The following is a 23,460-nucleotide window of genomic DNA, read 5'->3' as shown; positions in this document are numbered from 1 at the left end:
ACAGGTTTGCAGCTGCATCTCAAATGGTCAACATATAATTAAGCCCTCCCGTGGTTAAGTGAAGGGAGCACGTTCCTAATTTAGTTTGTGCTAATTAACATAACAGTCTCCTTACATAATGAGAGATAAAAAAAATAATCTATTCACTTCAAGGGATAAGCTGACTACAACAGAGGTAAACCTATTTAGAGCTGGGCAGGTAGTCACATTATGTATCCTATGTGGTAATCTGCTTGTGGCCTCTTCCCTGCCAGAGGAATTCTTAATCTTGTTCCATAACATGAATACACTAAAGGAAAAGGTTCACCTCCCTGAAAGACTTGTGTGGCCAGAACAGCACATATGGCTGTAATGCATACAACACTGTGATTGAAAAGAACATCTTCTAAACAATATATTTAGCAGACATACAGTAGTGTAATGCATTTAAAACACCTATTCCGAAATTGCAAGGAAAAGGAAAAAAGAGGCAACTTAAAGGCAATTCAATGCAAATAAAACCAGTTTGAATTCTGAGAAAAAGAAACGTAATGACAAAAAAAAAAAGGCTGGAAGGGGATAAGACTACTTTTGAACATGCCAAATTCTGCATTTTCAGTAAAGCAAACAATCCCATGTTATTTTTTTTCCTCACAGTAAACACAGAGTTAAATGTGAAGAATATCACTTGAACTTTCTAAAGATACATTTATATGCATGATGAAACAGTATCTAGTTACCAGGATTGTAATACCTTGAGATTTTTGAGGAATTTTCATAGGACAGGCAAAAACTAAGGACACTCCATGTATTTATGTAACTGTGGTAGTCCAATTTTCAAAAGCTATGTCAGTTGAAGTTTTGAAGTGTCTGGCAGGGTTTGTTTGTTTGTTTTGTTGTGGGTTTTTGGTGGGTTGTTTTTGTTGGGTTTTTTTTGTTGTTTAGCTTAGCTCCTATCTTCCTTTGGTAAGAAAGTAGTAGCACCAAAAAAGACATAAACAAATTGATGAACAATTTCTGTTCAGACAACATGGTATGAATATAAGACAGACACAGACCTCTTAAAGTAACCTTGCCCATACTTCAGTGTTTAAAAGTGCTCTCAAGAAGCTCCAAAATGGTTATTCCTCTAAATTCTACGTGCTACTGCTACGGTAGCATAAATGGTCATAAGTAACAACTTCTGGCAAGGTACTATTTCAGATCTGTCCCTTCACAAAGTTTTTGACCAAATCATAGTAATTTTATTAACAAAATCATTAACAGTTCAAGTAATCAGATACTTCTCAACAAGTGCTAAAACAACACCAGCTAACTGCTGGCTGAGATGTGTGCTAATTGTGAAATCGCATTCTGAAAATGGCAACTATCCCTTGAAACAGGACTTTCACTGAGATCTACAAAGTCGTCACTGTCTGTAAAGATAATTTCAGTCTCATTTCACTAACTCTCCTGACAAAGATTATTCTAACCATCCACTGCTAGAGTCACTTCTCAAAGTACATTACGCAGCCAGCAGCTGTGCTTTTTTTACTGATTCTGGAAGGTCAACGTGCTTTTGTCTACTTTTATCTACAAAATATAGTTTTCAGTCTTAACTCTTACATCTCTTCCTACTTCTCAAGTTCAGCATTTTTGACAGACGTCTGTTTTGGTTTGCAGATTGCAACTCCGTGACACCTTCAAAATTTAATCTGCACAGACTCTTATTATTCTTGCTGAACTGCTAACCTCATGCTTTCTCAGTAGCATAAACATATACATAAAACATAGTTCCAACACCAGCTATACCATTTAGCTCTTAAGAGTTCTCATACCTGATCCACTGCTATATTAATTACAAAACACCATCTATAATGTTAAGCCTTGTCTTTGTACCTCACACTTCACCCCATCCTAACCTGGTCTCTCCTCTACTCATACATTCTACTTCTCCAACAAGAAAACAGATAAATTTTCTGCAGCACTTATCTGGAAGGTCTTATTTAAACTTACAGCTCTACTCCTTTCTAAAAGGACTATGATGACGCAAAGTTAGTCTTTCCCTAGTTGTTCAACATCACTTCATCAATAACAACCCTTAACATCTCAAAACAACTAACTCTTGCTGAGGTTCTTTCAAGACCTGGTCTTCATCTTCCCATGTCCCAGTTATCTGCCAAGGAAAAGAATATGTAGTTTCTCAAGAATCAATAAATTTCCTGTAATACTTTTAGGAGTACCAGTGCACAGATGAAATATACGTTATCCTTCTACAGTTGATCAGTTTTGCCCAAGACAGATTGATCTACTACTAAAAGAGTAAACCCATGTACATCAAGCCTTTAAAAAAATTTAAAGGAAAAAAAATGCTATATTTGCTTGTGGGCATGTGGATACATCATCTGAAGTCCGAAACGTCCCATTGGAAAATATGTGAAACAAACAAGAAAAGACATTTTTGGAAAAAAAGCTATGTCTGTTTTTACTGCAGCTGTTATCAGGGCTAAGTCAGAGTAGGGAAAAAAATCATTGCAACTTGTGTTTTAAAGGCACTTGTTTTCCTTTTTTAAGGAAGTATGACAGCATACTTTGCTTCAGAATATTTAACAGTATCTAAGAAGCAGTTACCAATTAGAGAGCAATTCACTAGGTTTTATTTGGGGTCCCATTTTCACTTTGTGATGGGTACATTTTCTTATAAAAACCCAAACTAAGAAGTTTAGGTGGGGGTTTTTTGTGTGTGTGTTTGGTTTGTTTTGGTTTGTGGTTTTTTGTTTGTGTGGAAGTTGTGTATGTGTCTGAGGGATTTTCTTTGGTTTTTAATACAAACTTCGAATACCTAAACATCTAAAGAAATATCTCTTACCATCTTTAAGACATGTCCACGTCACAGGTTTAAGCCATGAGTTTTATTCAAATACATAACTGTTTCTCTTACCTACAGTGTACCAACTTGCATCTGTTAATTTGTTGATTACTGCTTCCTGGTAAGTTCCATCCGGATTCTTCACTTCCACAACAGTTCCCACCTAAAATACAAAAGCCACTTAGCACTGGAGAGCTTCCACAACAGGCAATGAAGTTAACACTTTTGTATTTATAGAATCATGAAATGGTTTGGAGTGGAAGAGACCTTAAAGATCATCTAGTTCTAACCATTCCACCATGGGCGGGTTGCTCAAAGCCCCAACCAGCCTGGCCTTGAACACTGCCAGGGACGGGGCATTCACAGCTTCTCTGGACAGCCTGTTCCAGTGCCTCACAATCTTCGTGGTGAAGAATTTATTTTTTCTATATAATATAAACCTTCCTTCTTCCTGTTTAAGGTCATTATATTTCTTGTCCTGTCACTACATGCACTTGTAAAAAGCCCCTCTTCATCATCCTTTAAGTACTGGAAGGCTGCTATAAGGTCTCCCTGAAGCCTTTTCTTCTCCAGACTCAACAACCCCAATAGCAAAGAGAGTTAATTCCTAACCTATTTCTACATTATATATACCATACTTTTCCAGTTTCACTTGAATATACCTGTATCTCTCAAAACTCTTTTTCATTCTTCTAAAATAAGCCAACTAACTGAGCTGATTATTTCCTGCCAGCAGGTGGGGAACAAGAACCAATCTGAGTGATGTAATTCTCTTGTATAAGAGCTTGCCATCAAATGCTTCAGCTGAGTTTTCCAAAGCAACAGTGACTAAAAATCAGAGCCAACCAAACTCTTTTTGGCTTTAAGGCCAAAAAGAACAAAGAGGCTTGCATCAGCCTGTAGCCTGCATCCCCTTTAATTACAAAGAAAGAAGTTAACATGTAGACTATACTAACTCTAGCTCTGGAGCATTAACTTTTATGCCTCATGATCCTATGTGGCTTGTGTAATAAATTGAACCTTCCAGTTTCACCACATACTGCATATAGACACATGTCAAATACTGAAAAAGAAAGCTTTTCAAAGTGTTACCAAATATAAAACAAATTTCTTACCTTTAAGGGACCCTTTATGTGGTCATCCTGCACTTCCACTGTCGAAGAATCATGTCTGAAAGTTACCTAAAAAATATAATTCAACTGACAATCACTTGATACAATTGAGCAGCATAAGCACATGCAAATGTCAATAGCCCTTCTCTTCACTCTCATTTTACAGTTAATCCCTATAGCCTTTCCACTTGCTGAAAACCATATTTCATTCATGTATTTCAGAAATATGAGGAGACAATTTCTTGGTGGTCAAAACTTCTAAAATATTCTTTTATTTTTCAGAATAGTATCATTAACTCTAAAGGAAGCGACAAACAATAATTTACCAACAATGTTTAAAGGCTCAAAATGACCTGTGCAGTTCTCTTAATAATATTAATTGCACTGTGCTAGTACCACATCAAGAAAGGAGAAATATTCAAGAGTTATGAGCATAAATATTTGTTAAGAAACATTTATATTTCAGTGATCTGAAATCAAACTGGTCTAGCACCTATATCTAACCTCATATCATGTTCTCTTTTGCTTTTGCTGGTAAAAGTTCATTTCCCTCACTCACAGTTGAAAGACTTGCACAAAAAGAGTACAGGACACAGCTGTCACCTCAACAAAATGAACAACCCAAATAGCCTTTCAGTTAACGTCAGCCTAGCCCTACATGTTGCTAGTTAACTGGAAGCAAGCATACAGGCAGCTAACTTTTTATTCTTTCAAAACCAGAGTAAGTAAATCTTCTAAGTATTTCCAAGGTATTTTCCCATGTCATTGGCTGTGTCTTTAATCCTACACATGCTGTCCTCAGGAAAAAAAAAAAAAAAAGGTCTGGAAATTAAAAAAAAAAGTCTGGAAATTCAAAGATGCTACAGATACCCACCATTCATTTCATTTTACTCAAAATCAACTTGGTCAAACTGAAAAATCACAGAATCCTCCTATTAATTACACCTGAAGTTGTATTTCCACTCTGGTTTTAAAATTCATGGAAACTGAGAAAATTTTGGCATTACGTTTTATGTACATAAGTACATTTTATTAACAGACACAACTCATGTTCTAATATTCACCAGAACACACTCACTGGGTATACAATGTTTTATTTTGTATTCACAATAACTAAGAATGTAACATGAGATTCAGTTGTGTAATACTAACCCTCAACTACAACAATCCTACATTAAATCTGAGGACTTGGTTTGTGACTGTACCCAAAGTTCTGTTCTCACTATTGTTGAGTTTCTCCATAGCAATAGCAAATTTTCCTTCAGAACAACAGTGTCCTCTAACACCAATGCTCCTACTCAGCCTTCCCAGGAGGAGAGTTTAAGGAGTTTTGAAAATCTTGAAAGAAGCAAACAGCTGAGAACAGCACCTACAACCAGGACTAATGAGAGCCTACCTTGACTGGTTAATTAGAAAAGAAATGTGCCAAAATGTTTTACTGCCTTCCAGGTGCTACTTCATGAAATAGTCATCTTGTCCAGCTTCTGTTAGAACCACAGCAATACATACTGTTGTGAAAAAATGGTCTTTGCAGAGCTGCGTCATCCCACCTTCTTATGGCAAATACTTTCTGTCCACTAGACAGAGAAAATCATACTTTGTAACCTGAAAGCCAAAGGATTCAAGCCAGGAATTAACTAAGCAAAGACTATACCCTTCTGAACTGCAGCCTGACAGATACAGGTATTCATTCCTCTTTTTTGGGGGATTTATCTAGAAATCAAAAGTTTCATTCAGATGCAAAGTAATCTCAAACCTGTGGTCCTGTGAAATATTCAATATATCAATTCTGATTTAGACACATCTGATTTTATTTGCTATCTGTAATTATCTTAAATATATTTTACAGTAAAAAGAGATTCTATTCAAAACCATGAGCCAGCCACGGCGTTTTATGATGAAAGGTAAATAAAGCAAATTGTTCTTGTGTATTCCAGAATGTTGTTTTGTTTTGGGTTTTTTTAAAGATGCCTTGGGACTTTGACTTTTTGAGGACAAGATTTTTGATCCCAACAGGTTTTACTTCATGAGATACTCACACGTACTAAAAAATACCGGTTATTAACAGAAATATTCAAACTCCAAACTAAATGTGACACCACTGGTCTTTCTTTAAGCTGAAAAAACTGATGTCAGCATTTGTTAGGGTGGGATTTCATTCCTGTAGTACTTGTCAGTATGGATCCTTTCTGTCTGTCTCAGGAAAAAGACTAAGACATTCATCACATCATCAACCTGTTTAGATTCAGTTGGAATCTCTTCTTCACCATCCGGGAAAGACAGTCCTGGTAGCCTCTATACAGCAGATGCTTCATTAGTTTCTGTTCAACAAAGACCTACACAGAAACAGTTTATTCTGAAACTTCCGTGCTGGATGCCCAAATGCAAGTGAGTGTGGATGATGATGCTAATTGTTTTAGTACATACCATCAAAATAAACTGGCTTAAATAGCTCTCTCTATGAAGTGGACTACCATTCTTCTAACACTGAAAGTCTTGCCCTTCAGTCAAATTTGTACTGCCTTCAACATTTTTCACAAGTCCAGGCAAATCTTAAGTTTTACTGCTTCCCATGACAAAGTGTGAAATGCAGTTACATCGTTAATGTAAAATTCTGCACCATGTACAGAACTTGCCAAAGACTGGTAAACTGTGAAATACGGTACCTATTGATATTGAAATAATAAATAGCACTGGCATTAAATTGAAAAGTTCTTAAAATACACTGGTGATGGAAAAGCTGTTATGAAGATATCTCTCAAAATATTCTACGAAGCAGAATTAAACAGAAGGCGAAAACAAATAAAAGGAGATGCAATTAAATGTAATTTACTTGCCTGTAGATTACATACTCCATATTGAAAAAATTACGTTGCCATCCTCCTTTCTCAACAGAGCATCTAGTTACAAAACTTAAATGAAAGCTTCAAACTAAGATTGATGTTATGAAGTGAACTGACTTTCATTTCCCTCTAGTAGTTCTAAGAGACTATGGCATAAAATATATTGGGGCCAGAAAAAACTGTTAACCAAGTGGAAAATAAATGCAGAAGCTAAACTACCAAAATTCCACACACAGTACAGCTGATAATAAGAACCCTGGTTAGAGCTAAAGCTGGGGAAAGTCTGCATGTGCCACAAATCACTGAAAAGATTTTTAGGGTAAATCAAGATGTCACTGATACATGTTCCAGGTGGAAGAAAGACAATGTAAATGGATATTGTTACTGCACTCACACACACAAAAAAATCTCTACCACAAATCACATTACTTTACAAAGCAACAACAGTACTGACGCTTAACTGCCCTAATCTATACATTAACAGCAAAGACACACACGCACAAACTTGAATCCACGGGGCTTTAGGAACAGCCTCCACGAACACAGTAAAAATTCTATTTCATTTCATTTCAAGATCAAATTATTGCGGTCACCAAACTGCAAGTAATAAACCCGTAAGAACATATTTATTCATTAATAAGTGCAAGTGGCCATCTAAGATGGTGAGCTGAAAGCCCTGTAAAGAGCAGAAAGGAGTTAAGACTTCACTGATCTAGGCACAACACAATTACTGTACTTAAATACTGATACTTAACAGCTTAAATACCAATATTTAGTCACTTAACTCAATGGTGCTGTAAAGCATAGACCAGCTGATGCTGTGAAGAATTATGACTAATGAAATTAAAAGATCACTCATTTACTCTAAAGGTTTTTAAAGATATCAGATGAACGACTAAAAACTTCTGATTATAGTTAACACTGTTATCAAATAAGTGACAATAGTCCTTCCCAACAGGACTTTTGGAGATGGTCTGCCCTCTTGCTCATGCATACTATAGGCAAAAATCAGCCATAGCATGAGAGCAGATTCAAACAATGCATGACAGTTTACAATGGAGGCTCTTTAATAGGTTATCGCCACTCACAATCCACACTTATATTTACAGCAGATATAAGAAAAATATTCTGCCACTGTAACTCTGTTGCAGAGCAATCTGATTTATTTTTCCTAAGTGCTTTTGATCCTTGCTCTGTTATATTTCTGTATGAAGTTAAAAGGTAGAGCAAAAAAAAATAGTACCTGCTCCCAGATTAGAAGCTTTGAGGGCAATACTATCCAAATGGAAATATAAGGCCATTTTGCAGTATCAACTTACTATATAATAAAACCAAACCCAAACATTGTTCTTTTTATTTCTAGAAATTACTCTTTAAATGTACAAGGATCTTGTATTCCCTCTCTACAATTTTTATTTGTACTGCACGTGGCTCACATTGATTCATTCAGTCATTAACTAGTCATCATAAAGATTAGATGAGATCCCTTGCTTGCTATTCTGCAGGACTCAATATGCCAGGTCTTTCTTGGAAGACAGCAGGGTTCCATCCTATTCCTGAAGCATTATCTAGTTGCCACTGCTAAATGTCAGTGACCTGTCCTACTGAAATAAAATAAACCATATCAAACCTACTTTCCGATAACATACTCTAATACATAAGCCTACATTTGTTATATTCTGACCAATTACTACTCCAAAGAAAGGACAGTCTCTCAGTTGTCTTGAGACTATAAAGAAGTTTCACATTGTGCTATTTAACATTGATGATTTTTTTTACCTCCAAGAAGTGTTTGCAGAAAAACCACATACCTTGACTTTGACAAGTCTTTTTGCTGTCTTGATCTTCGCTTCACAGAAGGCTCCTCTATACTTTGCACTCACATCAGTGCCCACTGTGAGATAGGGAGGCTCATCAATGGCCTGGAACAGAAAGAGAAACAACTAGTTTTTAATTACTGGCCACCGGCAATATAGCTGTTGTGGTCTCACCAGCTTTTGTGGAAAGAGTGTTACACAACAGCCCAATAAAACTTAACCTGACAGCATATGTATATAATAGCAGCAGAAACACAGAACACAATACCAAGCTCATAAAATGACTACCATAAATATAATAAACTGATACCACAGCTGTCTGCAACAAGCACTACATAAGCCTCCAACCTCTGCACCATCTGAAGACACAGCAGATGACCAGTTCTGCTGCAACAGTGAAGGCCAAACAAGTGTTCTGCTTTCTCATTTAACTGCCTCAAGACCTGAATCTCTTGAATACATAGGTGTTTATTTCCCTCAAAAAATTACAGCTCATTTTTCATTAGTAACTAGAACTCTGAAGAGACTTGCTTTTTCACTTTTGAACAAAGTAAACATATAGGTGGGTGCTCACCAGGAAAGCAGCCCCAAGGGCAGAGTACAGTCAGATAAAGGATAAATACACAATGAAGGTGAAACGTTCCAAAAAAGACAAGGTTCTGTAATGAGCCACAGAGGAACAGGTGACACCCTAACAGGGCAAAAAGAAATAGAAGAGGGAAGTAAATGAGTTTGAAGGTAGGAGGACAACATGAGTCCAATTAGTACGCAGAGTGAGCTCATGAAGGCTCTATTCCTTCAAAGGAGATCTACCTTCTCTCACACAACCTCTCCTAGTGTAATACGGAGGAGGAGATTCTAAATGACTGCACCACCTCACTATCAATTCATAGAATGCTGGTCAGAAGAGAGAAGGTAGAAGGTGACAAGCAACAGGAGTGAGGCACGTTTCCAAGAGCTGCACGCCTCCATGCAGACCCAAATAAGAGATGCGAAGAGAATCTAAGCCCTTGTCTCAGCTCATATCATGTTTCCGCACCCTGAGGATTCAGACAGTTTACAAGAGGCAACTCTGGCACATCCAGGCTCTCTGTGGGTAGCCTATAATCTCCTTCACAGATCTCAGAGCTACTATTTGATGCTGATGTGCTTGCATCCAGCATCACGTAACTTCCACTGGCTGTTTTCAACTCCAATACATCACAAGTAAAGGCATGCGAATATGTACTCAAGTGTTTCAGTGCATGATTTTTCAGAAATTTAAGTTCTGCAGAACTTGAAATTGAGAGACACGAGATGCTACAGTGTTAACTCCCTATTAATGATACTTTTACCTTGACCCTGTCCGAGTCTGGCTCTCATTTTCAAGTAACAGAATATATTTCAGAGTACCAGAAAACTGTTATCAATCTGCACTTAGGATCATCAGAAGCACAAATGCTCTAATTAATTCCTCTCTCTCTCTCTCCCTGCATGCATGATGCGTAACTGCATGCAGCGTAGTAGGATATACTACTCTGTTCGCAGTATATCCATGAACATATACCCATTTGTATTCCAGACTTAATAAAACTCAACTAATGAGGTATCTGTTAAGAGGGTTGGGATTCTGAAATTCATTCCCTTCTTGCTTGTCTAACAGTGTAAACGTACTTGCCTTCAAGGCAGGCTGCAACGCTTTTCTCCACTTGAAATTATGCTGAAACAGGGACTCGGTGATAAACCGAGTTTTGCTTAGTACTCTCAGTAGAGTGTACTAAGTAGTGGCTGCTTTGCAAAATATAAATCTGAACAGGGGCAAGAAGTGAAGTATTCTGTTGCAAAGTCAGTAAAGCTCTAAGAGAGGAGGAATCCCTACTGCTCTTTCCAGCTCTTTAGTGAAGAAACTACTACAATGATGATAGTATTCCATGTCAGTTGATCTTCTAAACTTTAAAGATATAATGGAGTATTGAGATTACTTCAACAAGGCAGAGAGATCCCAGGTGGGTCCACACAGATGCACATAGTCAGAATTCTATAAACAAACACTTGAAGAGCTGGTTGTGTCAGTATCAGTCTACACTTCCCTATACAGCCAAATAAATTATCTCAAAGACCAACTCATAATGTTAACTCACAGACAATAAAGAATGCTTTTTCTTCACTACTACTGGACATTAACTAAAAAAAAATAAGTTCTACGATGGTGGGAACCAAGACAATCGGAGGCTCTGGTCTTTGTTTGGAAGTCTACAGCAGAGGAATAGGCAAGTCAACAATTAAACTTTAAAACAGGGTTTAAAACTCTTATTAAGAGCATAATCACCAATATTAGTGACCACTTTACCACTACTCTGGCTTATTTTTATAGGGTTCATCCAAAAAGAATATTCATTTGAAGAACAAACACCTGTAAGAATTTATTTCTGTTACTACCACACGTTAATTTCAATCCTCCCAAAGTTCCTTTTACAATAGCTAACTCCTTTCACTGGAATTAGTTAATATTTACCATTGTAAATAGAGTAATTTCAATGAATAGTACACATATGTACCATTTGCTTACCACTGTAGGTATGTCTACTAAAAACACAGCTACTAGAGTGGCTTTTGAGAGGAAAATTTATAGCAATGAAATGCATTTCTTAAATTACCACTATGACTCGCTAGACATTCTAAAATAACCATGTGAAATCTTCAGTGGATACACACAGGAAATTTTTCTGCAATTTCATTATTCCATTGAAACACAAATTATGTGGGTTTTTTCTCCAAAATCACTTAACTGAGATTTTCAGAATGCTTCCCTCATTCTTACTGGTAGTATCAGCTGAAAGTGGTAAGTTAAAACAACTAGCAAGATATGATGCATCATACAGAATGCAAACTACAAAAGTAAACAGTAATGATCAAAGTCTGGCATTAACTTCAGATAATCCTTACCACTATTTTGTCATTTTCACCAACTTTAAATGAGTCACCTGTTCTCATGCAGGTTTTATTCAATTCCACCAAAATTAAATAGAGATTAAAAATAAGTATACAGCTATTTTTACCTTTCTGTTATCCCTTCTCTGCTTTGTGCTTACGTCATTTAATAGACATCTTTACACTGAAAGTGAATAGATCTTTGCTTATTTAATTTTGAAATGATCTGGCAGGATTTGGGTTTATTCTTTGCTTTTCAGTGCCAGTTACCAGAAAAAACAAACAAACAAACAACAACAAACAAACAAAAAACACCAGTATGTTAAAATGTGGCTAAAATCTGAGAATATTATTCAGAATCTTGGAAAAGGTATTACAAGCATATTGAAATTATCTTAACAAGAAGTACTGCAATGGTCTTTAAGAGGAAGGAGGAGACACAACGTTGGATTAGTCTACAATAAAAAGTACTGAACTACTTAAAATTATTTAAGACTTCATTTTCAGCTATTCTACTAGTCTCATATGTTGCTATCTGTGGTCTCTGGGCTGCAGGCTCAGCTTCAGCCTCTACTTTATTTTAAAACACATAGTAATCTGAATTTGCATTTACATTTTATATCTGAACATAATCTCTTGCACTTTGTAGATAAGAATCACCTTTTCAGCACCATATCATAAAACCATCAATAAACTTTTCCTCGAGAGGAAAACTGAAAAGTATGCCTAACAGGTGTCATCATTCATTTATAATGAGATCATGAACTTTTTTCATTCAGACCAGCTTCATCACACATCCCAGATCTTCCCTCTCTTTTCATGTCTCTATGCCTCCATAGTCTCTCCATACACCTTTCAGTTCACAGATCACAGAATCGTTTCAGCTGGAAGACACCCTCAGGATCATCGAGTCCAACCATAGCCTAACTCTAGCGCTAAACCATGTCCCTAAGAACCTCATCTGAACGCCTTTTAAAAGACAAAGAGGAAATGGGAAGGTCTAAGTTTGCATTTTCTTTTTACTATTGGCAGCAGACTGGTATTTACAGTCCTCATTGAAACCACCCACCAACCAGGCGCTTACATGAGGGATCTCTGTTTTGTTTGTATTAATGACTGAGGCCAGGCTACCAGAACGGGGGCAGGTTCTGCTAGATGACAAGGGAAGACAGGCATCCTTCTCCAAATGGAACTGGTGGAGGGCTGTATCTGAGGCCTCATACCACCTCCCCCCGGTGTGTGAGGCTGCAGCCAGGCTGGGGGCACGGAAGGGCTGTTTTGGAAAACAACTGAGGCAAGACTGAGACCTTCCTCAGCATTTCCTTAAGTGGGGTGCTGAGTACTGAATGAAAGCTGAATGTTACCAGTGGTTTGAGCAGCTCCCCAACGAACTGCAGCCAGCCACTTCAATGGTCTAGCTTCAGTAAAGCTGCCAGAGGAAAACCAAGCCCAAGGGATTTTGTTTAGCACCTTGGGGACGGCAGAACAGCAGACGGGCACCAGCGTTTCTCCGGGAGCCTTTCTCCACGCCGCAGGGCACCGGTGCTGCGCTGGTGCGGCCACCCCTCGGCGGGCCCTGCCTCTTTAAGAGGAGGAGCCCAAGCCGGGAAACTGCCAGAAGTTTCTGGCTGCCCGACCCAGCACCCAGGGTTCTCTGCCTGCGGCCGGCCTCCCTCCCTTCCCCCGCGAAGGTGCCCGGGGCTCCGGCAGATTAAGCGCGGATTGCCGTTAAACTAAATTTGTCCCTTTAAGGCGATTGCCGGGTAAAGCTGCTCGGAGAGCTTCCCGGCAGCCAGCCGCTGCTGCAGCCGTGCCGACTCCCGGCGTCTGCCTGGTCCTGCCTCCAACCCGCACTTCGCTGAGCCCGCCTCGCCCGGGAAAACCTGAGCGGCGCCGGGCGGACCCCGTCCCAGGCGGTACCGGCAAACGGCCGCAGGCGCCTGCGAGGCGGTTCTGCCCGGCCGGCCGCGCTGCTGACTGCCGCTGGGGCTGCCGCTCCGCCGGAACAGCACTCAGGTGCTCGTTAGGTTCTCTGTCCTAAATCAACAGTCAAAAACCAACTGTAATAATTTCTGGTATTCTCTTGGGTGAGCAAGAAGGGATAAAAAGAAAAGGATTCCCTGCCGTTTTGCACCTTCTGTCAGGAAACCCAAACTAACGGGCAACTGCCATGCTACTACTATTACTACTTAATTTTGTTTTATTAATGGAAATAGGATGACTAGTTTCTTTGCTCTCTCAATTCATAACTGCTGTACACAGACGGGGTTTTCTATGCACAGCACAGGCTGCCGCAGCTGAAAAGCTGGTTTACCACTTAAATAAGGAGCAGTCTCTAGGTGACCAGTCAGCAATTTCCACCAATTCAGTGGCTGAATTTTCTTTGGCAGGCAAAGCGGGCTGCTGGAAGGGTTCTGCTGCGGCCCTTGAGCTGATTATACTTGGAAGGACTGATAAATGGCTAGATGCCCGCATCATAAAACAACCTGCACATCTTCTGAATTTGGACATTTACATCAGTATTAATAGTTCGGGTCTTCCAAGTGTGAGGGAGGAAACACACAGACCCCTCCAGAGCACTTTGGAATAAACATTTTAGCATTGCAATCTAAAACGGTAGCATCGTGCTTTCACATACTTTTTAAGACTGTTAAAGAGGTCAGTTTTCCAGTTTTTCCAGACATTTAGATATTTTCCATCTACGTGGGATGAAATCGCCCTCACACCTCCTCTTTCAACTGTGCTGCACTAGGATATTCTAATTCCTTTGTAAAGTCTGTCATACCGTACAGCAGCTGATAAAATTGCTTTACGTTGCCTTGTGCCTACAAGCACATATAATACAGTCTCTGTTGAATATGTTAACTCTGTCTCCTGGTCTGTATTCCTCTGCACCACACACAGGATGTTCCAAGTAAACCACATGAAAACAAGATTACACATTCAATCTAGAAATATAGCAGACATTCTTAGTAGGAAAGCCTGCAGGACCACTTTCAGATTAATACGCAAAGAGAAAACTTGGTCTGTACATTCCCTTTGTCTCACATTGATACAAAGATTGAAAAGCCAGGATTTCAGCTTGCATTAAACATACAAAATTTGGTGTTTACCTACTCTACAAGACTCTGAAGTCAAGAAACTAGTGAAACATTTTCAAGAAGAAAAAAAAAAAAAAAAAAAACCCACACACACTACTGAAAAGAAGGTCTAGTTTTAGTTTTAAAATGGTAATTTAACATCTCTTAATTTTCGAAAACCAAGGTTCAAAAAAAGCTTATTCAAGATTCAATATCTTCTCCCCCTTCTCATTGCCAGGCATCAATTATTGAGTTTAAAAAAGAAAATTCATGAGCCTCAACATCTATTTTTTTTTCTCATTCATATTAAGAAAGGAACAGTGGCAAAACTTTTTTTTCCTGTCATTTACAGTAATTTGAAGTTATCTTCCAAAGGCTGTGTTTTCTCGTGGTTTCAACATCTTCCGTAATTTAACATGGAAGCACCCAGTTTGCAAATAGAACCATCACATACATACTTGACTATTCCAATCTAAGTCATCTTCAATCTCACAAATTAGTGGGAAAAAACACCAGTGATACCCCACTACTTCAACCCAAAATCCAGACAGATCCTTAAGTCTTCTAGTGGTGGACTTGCCAGTGCTGGGTTAATGGTTGGACTTGATGATCTTGATGGTCTCTTCCAACTAAAATCAATCTATGATAATGATAGGCAAAAGTTTCACATAGCCAGTAAGAAACTCCCATTCCATTCTGCAGAATTAGCAGTCACCTCAAAGTCATCCCAACAGGGTTTCAGACAGTCTGGGGTAATGAATGGTTGAAAATACTTCCTTTTCAAAAATGACATTATTTTTTGGAAAACAGGTAAATCCAACATGTCCTAGACAAGTTCTGAAGAACTGTTTTCATGAAAACAGGTGAGGGAAAAAAAACAAACAACACACACGCACACACACAAAACCAACAAACAAACAAAACCACAAAGAACACATTAAAAAACTTTCTGCCCAATTACCAAGATATTGAACTTTAAGATTATTACCTTAAGTATTTTCAAACTGCAGTAAGTTCACAGAATCACAGAATGTTAGGAATTGGAAGGGACCTCAAAAGATCATCTAGTACAATCCCCCTGCCAGAGCAGGAACACTTAGATGAGGTTACACAGGAATGTGTCCAGGCGGGTTTTGAATTACTCCCAGAGTAGGAGACTCCACAACCCGCCCTGGGCAGCCTGTTCCAGTGTTCTGACACTCTCACTGAGAAGTTTCTTCTTAAATTTAAGTGGAACCTCTTGTGTTCCAGTTTGAACCCATTATCCCTTGTCCTACTGTTGGCTGTCACTGAGAAGAGCCTGGCTCCATCCTCGTGACACTCACCCTTTATGTATTTGTAAACATTAATGAGGTCACCCCTCAGTCTCCTCCAAGCTAAAGAGACCCAGCTCCCTCAGCCTTTCCTCATAACGGAGATGCTCCACTCCCTTAATCACCTTTGTTGCCCTGTGCTGGACTCTCTCCAGCAGTTCCCTGTCCTTCTTGAACTGAGGGGCCCAGAACTGGACACAATATTCCAGGTGCGGTCTCACCAAGGCAGAGCAGAGGGGAAGGAGAAACTTTCTTGACCTACTGACCACCCCCCTTCTAATACATCCCAGGATGCCATTGGCCTTCTTGGCCACAAGGGCACAGTGCTGGCTCATGGTCATCCTGCTGTCCACCAGGACCGCCAGGTCCCTTTCCCCTACACTGCTCATTAATAGGTCATTCCCCAACTTATACTGGAACCTTGGGTTGCTCCTACCCAGACGCAAGACTCTACACTTTCCCTTGTTACATTTCATTAAATTTTTCCCTGCCCAACTCTCCAGCCTGTCCAGGTCTCACCGGATGGCAGCACAGCCTTCTGGCATGTCAGCCGCTTCTTCCAGCTTCGTGTCATCAGCAAATTTGCTGATAGTACACTCTATTCCCTCATCCAAGTTGTTGATGAATATATTGAATAGTACTGGTCCCAGTATTGACCCCTGAGGCACTCCACTAGATACAGGCCTCCAACTGGACTCTGCCCCATTGACCACAACTCTCTGGCTTCTTTCCTTCAGCCGGTTTGCAGTCCACCTCACTACCCAATTGTCCAGACTGCACTCCCTCAGCTTAGCTATAAGGATGCTGTGGGAGACTGTGTCAAATGCTTTACTGAAGTCAAGGTAGACCACATCCACTGCTCTGCCATCATCTATCCACCTGGTTATGTTCTCCTAAAAGGCAATGAGATTGGTCAAACATGACTTCCCCTTGGTGAAGCCATGTTGACTGCCCCTAATGACCCTCTTATCCTTGATATGCTTTGAAATGGCACCAAGGATAAGTTGTTCCATCAGTTTCCCAGGAATGGAGGTGAGGCTGACCGGTCTATAGTTACCCAGGTCCTCCTTCTTGCCCTTTTTGAAGACTGTGGTGACATCTGCTTTCCTCCAGTCCTCAGGTACCTCTCCACGACTTGGCAAAGATGATGGAGAGTGGTCCAGCAATGACCTCAGCCAGCTCCCTCAGCACCTGTGGGTGCATCCCATCTAGACCCCTGGATTTATGGATGTCCAGATTGCCTAATTGCTCCCTAACCCAGTCCTCATCAACTGAGGCAAACTCTTCCATTGTCCTGACTTCCTCTGGGGCCTCAGCAGTACGGGGCTCCTCAGGACAGCCTCCGGCAGAGTAGACAGAGACAAAGAAGGCATTCAGTAACTCTGCCTTCTCTGTATCTTCCGTCACCAAGGCACCCACCTCGTTCATCAGTGGGCCTACACTGCCTCTGGTGTAAGTTTTATCTGCCATGTATTTGAAAAAGCTCTTTCTGTTGTCCTTGACCCCTCTCGCCAGGTGTAATTCTAAGGAAGCCTTAGCTTTCCTAGTTGCCTCCCTACATCCTCTGACAACAGCCTTATATTCTTCCCAAGTGGCCAGCCCCTCCTTCCATGATCTATAAACTCTCCTCTTCCACTTGAGCTTACCCAGCAGCTCCCTGTTTAACCATGCAGGTCTCCTGACTCCCTTCCTTGACTTCCTACGTGTCGGGATGCTCTGATCTTGAGCCTGGTAGAAACAGTCCCTGAACACTAACCAACTATCTTGGGTCCCTTTACCTTCAAGCAGCCTTGCCCATGGGACTTCCCCTAGCAATTGTTTGAAAAGGCCAAAGTTTGCTGTGCTGAAGTCCAGGGTTTCAATTTTGCTTGCTATTCTGTTCCTGCCACACAAGATCCTGAACTCCACTACTTCATGGTCGCTGCAACCAAGGCAGCCCTCAACCTTTACCGCTTCAACCAGACCCTCCTTGTTAGTGAGGATGAGGTCCGCAGTGCTCCTCTCCTAGTTGGCTCCTCCACCATTTGCATCAGAAAGTTATCATCAAGGCACTGGAAGAACCTCCTGGACTGTGGCTGGCTGGCTGAGTAGTACTTCCAGCAAACATCAGGGAAGTTAAAATCCCCCACAACAACCGGGGCCTGTGACTGTGAGGCTGCTCTCAGCTGCTTGTAGAAGGTCTCATCAACTTCCTCACCCTGATCTGGTGGTCTGTAATAGACACCCACAACAGTATCACCCCTGCCACCCTGCCCCTTAATTCTCACCCATAGACTCTCAACTCGCTCCTCATCCGTGCCTGGACAATACTCAATACATTGTAGTTGCTCTCTCACGTAAAGAGAGAGACATGCTCACACACTACAGAATCAATCTCTTACTAAACAATATTACTGAGTGTAATTAAGAGTGCAAGATTTTGCTTACAGCTCAACCTGCTGTGATTAGGAAGGCACTCAACTTTAGAGTAAATAACATCTTCAGTAAAAGAGACTATTACTATAGTTCATTTAATGCACTCAGTTTGGTAGATAATATACATATAGTTGATTTCAAATACATTCTTCATTGATTTTCAGAGCAACCATGATGAGAAACTTTTAAAACCCTTGTACAACCTTGTTAATGAGGCACATAACTCCTCAGAGACAAATGCAACATCTGAAACAAAGATTGAAGCCCAGAAGATAACTTGTTAAAAATTAAAAAAAAAAAAAAAAAGGAAATCCGTTGCCCCATGTTCCATCTCCCAGAAACGAGAACACTGCAGTGGGAAACAGAAAGAATTTTTCTGCAGACTTAGAAACTACAACATAGAATGAAGGGCAGTGATGTTTTTCATATAAAAAGGCTATTGCATGAAAGCCCAAGAGTGTGCTTAGGACAAATTTTCTTCTGGATGAAAAATTAGATTTTGGCTTGTTTTTGTTACTGTTGTACATTTCGGAGAAAGGCAAAACTAATAATTTTGAAATTTCTAACAGAAAATGGTTTAATATTATCAACATTTTGCCCACAAATAAAAATCACTGTAGGAACATCATGCTCAAACAGAACCTTTCGAAATTAAAAAGGTGAGGGCACAGGGAGCTTCTTGTTATGAAACCTATTTCAAGTTTCAATTGAAAATCTACAGAAAGTTCCAAGTAACACCTCACCAGTCGTGCAAGCAAATATTTATACAGCATATAATTGTGGCATTTCCTCTTTTCCTCCTCTCTTCCTCCCACCCCGTGAAGTTGGAAGTTACCAGAATCCAGTGGACAGACGTCCAAAGTATTAAACCAACTTCTGACAGCTTTAATGTTCTCTACAGGTGCAAAGGGGATATTTACTTTAATTCAAATTATTCAGTCAGAACAGTTCAATGCTTAGCTTATTTAAAATTCTTAAAAATCTGGAAAGGTGCAAAAGCTGATTTTCTTCTCTGTTTAAAAATGAGCTATGTAGAAAGGATTTATAGCTTCTAACACCACGAAGGATGAAGTGACCCAAAAAAAAAGTTCAATTCAGTAACCACACAGCTGATACGTCCTTTATTTAATGTAATTGTTTTAAATGCAAAATAGATTTTCATTATTTTTACTTATCTGTATAAAGTTAAATTTGTATGGAATTAGTAACACCACTACTTGTTTTGGTTTTGGAACTACACCAAGTTCATGGATACAGAATTATAAAAATATTTTAACTCTAGTCAGAGAATGAGAGAGATTTTAAAGAAAAAGATTTAAAACTCAGTCTATCCTAACTGTTATTGAAGAACAACTTCATTCTCTATCAGAAATTTACTGAGTAGGGTCATTTTCAAACATTGAAACTGTAATTATGGCACTTCTACTCAAAACAGCCAATCCAGAAAAAATACAGTATTTCATCGTTTGTTTTTGTTGTTTTGTTTTCCCTACCACATTGAATAAAAACCACTGAATTCCAATTCTGTTCCTAATTTGGTCACAGACTTCCCGCACAACAACGCAAACCAGCAGGCACGTACCGACTTTCAAGTTTGCAGAATGGGGCTAATGCATAACTTACTCAAAGGAAAGTAGGCATTCGATGTTTCTCTGCTACTTCCAGATCTAATAGTGGAATTCTGTATTCTTTCTATCATTATAGCGTATCACTCTATAAAATGTTTTATTTAATCAATCCCTCATGAACTACTGATCAGTCTCACTAAAAATAATGCCAATTCTTTACAATTCCTTCTGCAGGTCTTCTCTTGTTCTGTATTGCTGAAAAACCGCATAAAGGAAAGATACTTTGAATGCCTGTTTCTGCTGTTTATCTCTCTGAACATAAGATCTTTTTGGATGTCAGTCACTGGCATGGCTACCAGACTTCAATTTTTCTGTAAGGTTTAACCAAATATTCAAACTACTTAGCATTATAGTTTAATACTGCAAATGGTGCAAGTTCATTAATTTCAGTCAGACTTTTTTGATATGTTCCAAGAGAAGTCTGAACATTAAGCTTCTACGTAAGTATAGATTAAAAAAAAATGTAATAATTAACTTGAATTAAGGAGCTTCTCAATTAAGACTTTTTAGTCACAGATACCTGAAAGACTTCATGTTTCATGTGTTTAGTGCAAGAACAAAAACACATTCAGGTATGAAGAATTTTAAGACCAAAAAAAAAATAATGAAGCAATCAATAATATGTTTGTTATTAGAGGGTAAAATAATTTAGTAAAAAGAATGTCCTTGACACCTGTTTTGCACTTGAAAATATATTACATTAAATCTTTCTCTTGACTTTTTTTTTCAACTAAAAGCTTCAGATAATGCTTAGGAGCCTTGTTTAAATTATTCAGTCAGAATAACTTGCCACAATTTTAAAAATGTGCCACAATTCTGTCTAAAGATGCTGCTTATGCTCTGAAAAACTTGGGACGTTTCAAAGCACTGAAAAGAATGATATGATAATGATATGCTTGTGTTCCAAATGGATTTAAACAAAAGATTATTTGATAGTTTAACCAAACAAACCAGTCCAGGCTGTTCCTGAACAACATGATCAAGTGACAAATATAGGACCATATGAAGTCTGAAAAATTAAGAATGAATCTCAAGAGAAAAGAAAACATTGTTTTTAAAACCATTTGATAATTCTTTGGCAATATTTCTAGTTCCACTCAAAGATAATTTAACGATTGTTTTCTTTTTAATGAGTTAGTTCAAAAAAGAAAAAAAAAAATCAGTAGAACACTATATAGGACAGAAAAATCTATATATGTGAAAGGAACTGTTTGTATCATTTTGGCTGACACAAAAATATAACAATCTTTTTAGACAGTTAAAACTGATAGCAAGAAATAGGATCATTTTCTAAGAATATTGAGTTTATTCACTGAAATTGTAGCATGTTAAGGTTCTGTTCATTATAATAGATTTTTTAAAATATTTTCTATCATGTAGAGCTTCAGAAGTAAATTCATAACAATCTGAAAACCTGAACCTTAAAAAGAAAAACATAACAAACCATAAACCATGACTGCTTTTTCTATAAATACAAAAGAAAATTTCTTGCCTTGGATTATTTCCATACTTAGCACAAAACTTTCTGAACAAATTATTGGGACGGAAATGGGGGGGAGGATTTATTTTTATTTCTAGATTAGAACAGAAAGAGAAAGCTGAATGGATGACGTACTCATCCAAAACACCCCCAGGAGAATGAGATTTCTCAAATGTTGACCCAGGTCAACTCACTAATTACAGCTATGATTTTCTCAGTCTTGTAATGTTTAAATATGTATTGATAAAATTATATTCTAAATTCTAAAAATTTTAAGACATTATGTTGCATATTTGTATTACATCATTACTATAGCTGATCTGTAATTTAATATAAAGGACTTTTTAAATACCACATTAAAAATGTAACAAAATAACACATTAAATTACATAATTACTCTGGTAAAAAAAAAAAAAAAAAAAAAAATCACATCTAGCCTTTGGATTTGTTTTCTGTTATTGTTGCTAACTTGTAGAATGATGGGGGAGTACCAAAAGTAATATTAAAGCTATATACAACTGTCAACCAATAGGAAACAAAAAAAGTAAATACGAAACGAGCTGAAAATACAGTATTTTTCTTATTAAGAATCAATCTCTCCTAAAGGCAGTTTATTTAGTAAATTAAGCACAACCGATCTACACATCAGAGCTATGCAGAAATCCAAGTATTCAGGAACTACGAATGTGTGCACTGTTGTTCTAGAGACAAAATGTGTTTGTAGCAGCCAGCTGTACACAAGAGTCTGCCGAAAGCACGGTAATATAAGATGGCTAACACTATAGAGCAACATAAGAAATTTTAGACAGCAGAGGTGAGATGTTTAACTCTGCCCTGCTCCCTCAACTGCTGCCTAGTCATTCAGTGTAAAACTGCTGGCCAAGGACAAGACATTCAGACACAACTATGAAAATGAGTTTATAAAATACCTACAGAGTGTCTGAAATAACTTGATCTAACCACTTAATTGAAGACTCAATTAGGATGGATGAGATTTCTGGGAAAAAAAAAACAAAACAAAACAAAAAATTACATATAAAAGGTTATCAAGGCCATTCCTCTCAGTAGGATCATTTTAGCTGCATTATTCATAACAGATGTCTGTCATAGCTATTCTTAAATTCAGGAGTGAATATTTCACACTCTCTGCATACAACATATTCCAGTGCTTACAGAGTTTTCCATAACATCTCATCTAAATACTCCCTGCTGCTGTTATTGCTTGTCTTATCAATATTGCACATGGAGACCAGTGTGCTTTTGCTTTGTGGCTTTCAAGAGATGCAACTCCTTAGAGTAATCTCATCTCTATAAAAAACAACCAACAACAAAAGGTTATTGTGTAAATTTTACCTACAGGTCATATTTTTAAGACACCCTATACTTTTAATTGCTTTCCTCTGGAGTTTGATTTAATTACCTCACATACTTCTTCAAGTTGGTGCCCAAAAATTGACATAGGTATGGCCTAATTGATTGCGAGAAAAACAAACCAATTATTTCACATGATTTTCAAATAATACTTCAACATTCCAGCATGACATTTGCCTTTTTGGCATGACTATGACATTGTCTCATGTTCCATTTATTTATTGGCTATTTTTCCCCAAGAACTGTCCCCCAGGAGACAAGGAAATACCAGGCAGCACATTCCATTTTCAATAGCAGCAAACTGTTAATGTGGCACATACCATACCATGAAACTCTAGCAAGTGTGCTGACTGTTGATGGCTCCCCAGCTTAGCCTGTTGGCTGTCTTCAATCCCAAATGCTAAAACCTTCAATTAAAAGGCAGCTCGTGCAAAGTTCTCAATTCTATGTACTGGGAATCTTGGCTTATTGAATAAAGCACCCAGCTCTCTCCCCCAGAGGACCCAGACTACCGCAAATCCACACCATGAACCACTTTAAAGGAAATGGGATGTCTGAATGAGTTGTAGGTGCTTGCAGACAGGTCCTGTGCTAACCATCCCACAGATTATACCCTACTTCATAAAGTGCTTCTACCTGACTTCTTGTCTTTCTGCCCAGCAGC

At 38.6% G+C, this 23,460-nt stretch overlaps 1 protein-coding gene across 5 annotated transcripts in view; it reads right to left on the bottom strand.

Annotated features, from left to right (window-relative positions):
* ARID4B (AT-rich interaction domain 4B) overlaps positions 1 to 23,460 on the bottom strand; it is a 92,400-nt gene that overhangs the window by 50,372 nt on the left and 18,568 nt on the right. For all 5 annotated transcript variants that reach the window (XM_065833768.2, XM_065833771.2, XM_071806280.1 and 2 more), the window contains exons 3-5: positions 8,594 to 8,704; positions 3,943 to 4,008; positions 2,900 to 2,990 (exon numbers count right to left, since the gene is read on the bottom strand). In XM_065833768.2, the coding sequence (XP_065689840.2) occupies positions 2,900 to 2,990; positions 3,943 to 4,008; positions 8,594 to 8,704 (268 nt within the window). The remainder of the gene's footprint in view (positions 1 to 2,899; positions 2,991 to 3,942; positions 4,009 to 8,593; positions 8,705 to 23,460) is intronic.

This window comes from Patagioenas fasciata, chromosome 3 (genome assembly GCF_037038585.1).
Source record: "Patagioenas fasciata isolate bPatFas1 chromosome 3, bPatFas1.hap1, whole genome shotgun sequence".
Taxonomy (NCBI): Eukaryota; Metazoa; Chordata; class Aves; order Columbiformes; family Columbidae; genus Patagioenas; species Patagioenas fasciata.
This window is presented reverse-complemented; position numbering and strand designations above follow the sequence as displayed.